Source organism: Gavialis gangeticus, unplaced genomic scaffold, assembly GCF_001723915.1.
Source record: "Gavialis gangeticus isolate Ggan-Ray unplaced genomic scaffold, GavGan_comp1, whole genome shotgun sequence".
Classification (NCBI taxonomy): domain Eukaryota; kingdom Metazoa; phylum Chordata; order Crocodylia; family Gavialidae; genus Gavialis; species Gavialis gangeticus.
Window position 1 is genome coordinate 60,243,255 of NW_017729033.1, and position 5,233 is coordinate 60,248,487.

At 42.3% G+C, this 5,233-nt stretch overlaps 2 protein-coding genes across 5 annotated transcripts in view; one reads left to right on the plus strand and one right to left on the minus strand.

Moving 5' to 3' along the window:
• WDR19 (WD repeat domain 19) overlaps positions 1 to 2,758 on the plus strand; it is a 119,434-nt gene extending 116,676 nt beyond the window's left edge. For all 3 annotated transcript variants that reach the window (XM_019526098.1, XM_019526096.1, XM_019526097.1), the window contains 2 exons: positions 750 to 880; positions 2,532 to 2,758. In XM_019526098.1, coding sequence (XP_019381643.1) covers positions 750 to 861 — 112 coding nt within the window. In that variant the 3' untranslated portion in view covers positions 862 to 880; positions 2,532 to 2,758. The remainder of the gene's footprint in view (positions 1 to 749; positions 881 to 2,531) is intronic.
• Positions 2,759 to 3,611: 853 nt separating this feature from the next.
• RFC1 (replication factor C subunit 1) overlaps positions 3,612 to 5,233 on the minus strand; it is a 109,881-nt gene continuing 108,259 nt past the window's right edge. For both annotated transcript variants that reach the window (XM_019526100.1, XM_019526101.1), the window contains 2 exons: positions 4,780 to 4,968; positions 3,612 to 4,187 (listed from right to left, as the gene is read on the minus strand). In XM_019526100.1, the coding sequence (XP_019381645.1) occupies positions 4,095 to 4,187; positions 4,780 to 4,968 (282 nt within the window). In that variant the 3' untranslated portion in view covers positions 3,612 to 4,094. The remainder of the gene's footprint in view (positions 4,188 to 4,779; positions 4,969 to 5,233) is intronic.

Sequence of the window (5,233 nt, forward strand, 5' to 3'; positions counted from 1 at the left end):
GGACTTTTTATTGTCCTTGATGCTCGAAGCTAGCTGGAGTTCAGTTGCAGCCTTGGCTTTCCTGGCTTGCTCCCTGCAGGACTGGACCAGTGCAGAATAATCCTCCTTGGAGGTGACTCCCATCCTCCATCCTTTCTTTTTAGCCTCAGGAGGTCTGTTAGATCCCTGGAGAGCCAGGGGGGCTGCTGTGCCCTCTTGCTGCCTTTCCTCCGAGATGGAATAGACTTAGCTTGTGCACTGAGGATCGCTCCCTTGAGGAGCAGCCACCCTTCTTGAACTCCCCTCTCCCTGGGGTCGTGGTCCCTTAGGGCCTCACTGCCAAGCCACCTGAGCTTGTCAAAGTCGGCTTTCCTGAAGTCGGGGACTTCCGTGTTGCTGACTTACTTGCCAGCTTTACGGCAGATGGTGAAGGTAATCAGCTCGTGGTCACTGTCACCCAGCTTCCCATCGATCACTAGGTCACCGATTAGGCACTCCTGCCAAAAAAGATTGGCCCCACTTGTATGAACTATGTGCATGCCAGAGCAACCTCACGGAATCCTTCTTTAAAACTAGTCAACTGTGTGGCACCTTTTAGAACAGCTATTATTTTTGCATGGGAAAAATCCTACATGCATGGCCAGAAACAGCAATTATGAACGTAAGGGGCAGAATTTCACCACTTGATTCCTACAGCAAGCCCAAAGGTCTGTGCTTGAAAACAGTATTAGGAGTATGATTTAACACATGCTTTAATTCTTTTCACACAGCATGCTGCAGAGTGAAAGCATCTGTCCAATGTGCTCAGAAAAAGTTAATATTGTTTATCTTAAGAAAATAAATGACTGTACACAATACCTCAAGCTGGAAGAAATGGAGTAATTAATTCATTCAAAGTAAGGTAATGTTACAGCATTTGTTTTGTTTCCAAAATAAACTCCTTGAAGATATTCAAGTAGGATGGATGCAGACGTAAAAAACCCCCCAAAAAACACAAACCAGTGCTTTACTTTAAACTCAACACGTTCCTGCACTAAGCCCCACACATGCCCAGAAGAGGCAAGTGCCTTAATTGGACCCAGCTCACCTGACATCTGTATAGATCAGGCGCTTTAGTGAGGCTTTTTGACACTTTTATCCAGTAGCTGATTGAATCGGCTTTAGCTAAAAGTGCCAAAAAGCCCCACTAAAACACCCAGTCTCTATAGACTACTACTTCTGGTCAAGCTGGGGGGGGGGGTTGTTGTTTAATGTCTGCAAGCAGCCGAAATTAGCCAGTATGTACAGCTGCCTACAGTTTTAGGTGCCCTGCTTCCCCGTACAACCTGCAGGGAACAGTTAAGTTTATAAGACTGGAAGAGACCAAAGACACCAGCTGAGCAAAAAGCCACCTAAGCTAGTACATAGGAAACATGAGATGACAGGTAGCGACCAAGCACCATCCCTCTCAAGGTAAGACGTTACTCAGGGCTTGAGGGGAGGAACTTATAGCTGCCAGGTTAGCAGTTTTCAAAAAAACAGTAGGTTCTTGTCCATTAGGAAGAGCAGTCAGCTGGGAGGGAGGAGATGCAGCTTTAAATCTTTCCTCAACCTGGAGTTTAAACAAGGGTTCCATCTCCTGGAGGTAGTCTAAACAGCAAGTTATGATAGCATTCTCCTGCTGAAGTACTTGCACCAGGCATAAAATAGTCACTGGGTCACACTGATACTAAGTAGGGTGGTGGATAAAGCATGCAGGGGAAGCAGGCGGCCTGGCTTCGCATCCCTGCTCCAACTCGGAGGAGTGCTATGAACCTGGGTCTGTTGCCATTTTAGTGGATGGCAGTAAAAAAAGAAAGTGCTCACCCTTTCTTCTGCACAAGGATCCATGCAGCGGACACAGCAGTGTCCAGGTTCAGATTCCTCCTAATGCTAAGCTATGAACAGAAATTTGAGCAGGGATTTTTGAGGCCCTAAAGCTGCTGAGCAGTCAGAATGTCTACCTTTCCTTATGTTAGAAGACTCAAAAGCAAGAGTGACCTATTGTATCAAATCTGTAGGCTAATCTTAGCTGGGAATCTACGGAGCGCTGTTCAGCCTTAAGAGTACTACCATGGGGCCATAAAAGAAAGAATTAGAAACAAAAACTTACAATATCTATTCATACTCCTGGTTCACACTTTTATCTATAGTGACAGGTGCTGGTCTCAAATGTTCAGCTTTACGGAACTAGGGCCACCACCACCTCTTCTTTCAATGCGCTCTCTAAAGTGTCGCAGTGAACTGCATACAATGATGCATAACTTTAGTTGCAGTAGAGCTGTTCTAGATTAAGTTTCCTAGCAGCATCAAGTAAGACTGAATAAGACTGTCTACCCAACAGTGCTGTGGTTTTGTTTTTTAAGCATCAATCCTTACTGTGTCAACACGCTGTTTACCTTGAAAAAGTTTGGTTTGAATATCCAGAAAGCAACCAGTCACGTTATATATTGATGCTACTGCTGATTTGTTAAAAAATTAAGTAGAAGACCAGTTTGTTAGAGGACTAAATAACTGTTTCTGTTCATTTTCAGAATAATTTGGTCTGTGAAGTGCTCTGGCATAAAGGAAGCCTCCTTACTGGAACTTCAGTTAACACAGATGTGTAGCTATTAATGGATTTTTTCCCGTACATGATCTAATACCAAGATCACTTATCTGTTCCATAGTTTGTGATACATTTGTAAATATGTAGCTTTTGATAATTTTTGTACTTTGATTTACCCTACTTTCAATAAAACTACCTGACTACTAGGTTTAACACTGTTCTATAAAGTGAGATCTACATTCAGCTTCCGCATCACAAATAGGAATAACTATATACTCATTGCTGCATCTACAGACTTCTCTTTTCATGGGAAAAGGAAAGACCTGTAGACTAAATGTACAGCTCCCATGTATCTTTGAGCAAGATAACTGCTTATTTCTGCAGAGATTAACATGAGGACAGTTTGAACCGTGTGCAAAGTTGGCTAAGACATGGATAAACATATAGGTAGTCAGGAGGCAAGCACAAAAGAAGGTAAAACTAGGCTGGTTTCCTATACTCCTACTTGTGCAGATATTTAAGTTCTTCTAGTTAAGACCCATTTCCACAGTGTCTTAATGAGCCTATATTATTTCGGTTCCCATAGACCATTTAGAAATACAGAGCCATTTAAGAAGCCCAGTGTTCTGCTCCTCAAAGTACTTCAGCTTTCAAGTCACATTTGAAAAAAAAATCATAGCACTCAAGAATCTTAAACAGTGTGCAAAGGTATTAGTCTACAACGCTACCTATATTTATTCAGTCCAAGTCAAAAGGGACACTAATTCTTAGCATACAGCATCCAGAAACGCCAAAGATGAATGAATGAATATTCCTCACTGCTGTCCTCACAACAGCAATCCCTCACTCTTCCGTACCTGTTTATTTGAATTAAGTGAGGCAGAAGAAAGGTTGCTGAGAAAGTGTCAACACACCAAAGAAAACAGGCACATATATTGGAAAACCAGAAGCTGAGGTAGGTAGACATGACCTGCTGCTAGTTGCCAATTATACATCTTCAAAGGGAGGTAGTGGGGGGAGGAGAAGGGGAATCGATTGCTATTAATAAGCTGAACAAGTTTTAAAATGTTGTGAAACTAATTTTACTGCAATCTTACACATTGTTCATTTTTCATAACATACAAATATGCAAATGTTATTTTTGCATTATGTACTATGTACAAGCTTTCACCACATAATAGCAGGGAGTCAGTAAAAAAGGTTAGAAGTCCAACTTAGTACAAATGCCAAGCAGTTTATAAAGTCTCTTTCAAAATGCCATTAACCTAGATGCTTATTTAGATTGTTTTCCAGCAGCAGACATGGCCTGCCTCCTGCCCACTCTGTTTCTTGCAACTTCATAGCACATTAACAAGAATTATATTACCACTGCATGGTGGGAGAGCAAAAGCAGCCACATCACCTCTATAAGAGGAGCATTTCCAACTCACTGGTTCCACCCTTACACTGAACCACATCATTGCCAGAGGGACATCCACCAGGTATACAAAGCTGTGTCCAGAGCAAGAGCAGTTGGCCAGTGTACTTCGCCAGTACTGAACAACCCAGTTCATCGCCTCATTTTTGCTTTTCTTTTCCCTTCCATTTTTGGTTCTTCACTTTTTTCTGCTTTTGACACCTTGGAAGACTTTGCCTTTTTTTGCTAAAATAAAAAAAGGTTTGGATGTTAACAAAACCACAAAAATAAAACCAACACACAGATTGGAGCTGCCACACTAACCTGGCAGGAAAGAACAAGCTTAGCCTGAGTCCTGTTCTCATAGCACTGTCGCCAAAATAAAACCTTTGTCCTAGATCACAAGAAAAGACTTCCAGGGGCACATCCCTCAGGCCAAGGACTGCAGTCACCACATATCCCAGGGTCCCCATTCTCCCTCACTATGCCAATGGCTTAGTACGAAGATAATCTCTAACACCATTCTTCTCTGAAAGACAACGTACTAGTTTAACTTCTGTTGTCAGGAAGGCTCAGCTGCTATACCAGAAGGCCCTCCCATGAAGTATACACTGAACAGTACTCCAGCTAAGACTTTAAATTGTTTTTTTTGGAAAGTGCCTCAAATCAAGGTTTTGAACACCCCTAGTATTAACTTCTATTCGACCGCAGAAAAGGTCAAACAACCCAAGAAACTGGTGTACTAGTTTTATAAAATTCAGCCCCTGTTACTGAGCCTAAAAAGATGGCTTACTAGGAATATCCATGGCTTTATGGTACCTAAAACTAAAAGCATTACCTTGATCATTGCATCATTTTCAATAGAATCTTGCTCTTCCTCAGACTGGAGTTCATCAGCATTCAATTCTTCATTCAGTTCTGAAGTCAGTGTGGATCCTGCTCGCCGTTTAGATGTCTTCACTACATGTAGTGCATATGGAGTCAGATGGGCCTCTTTGTTATAGGTGCGTGTAAAAGCTGCTTTAACCTGTTCAGATAAGAAACAGCAGGAGTATCAGATTAAAATTCCACCTCTGATGACTAACCAAGGTAGCCTGGGTCCAGGGGTTTCACTCCTTCCCCCAACCAAGGAAAAGTATGTGCAATGCCTACAGAAAAGAAGACAGCTATCTGGGGAAACAGAGACGCACCATGGAACACTTAAGCTGCCTGAGGGTTTAATTTATTTGAATACCATCTTTGAGACCCATATCTCAATGCTCAAAATTACCTGGAACCTAGAGAGAAAGTCA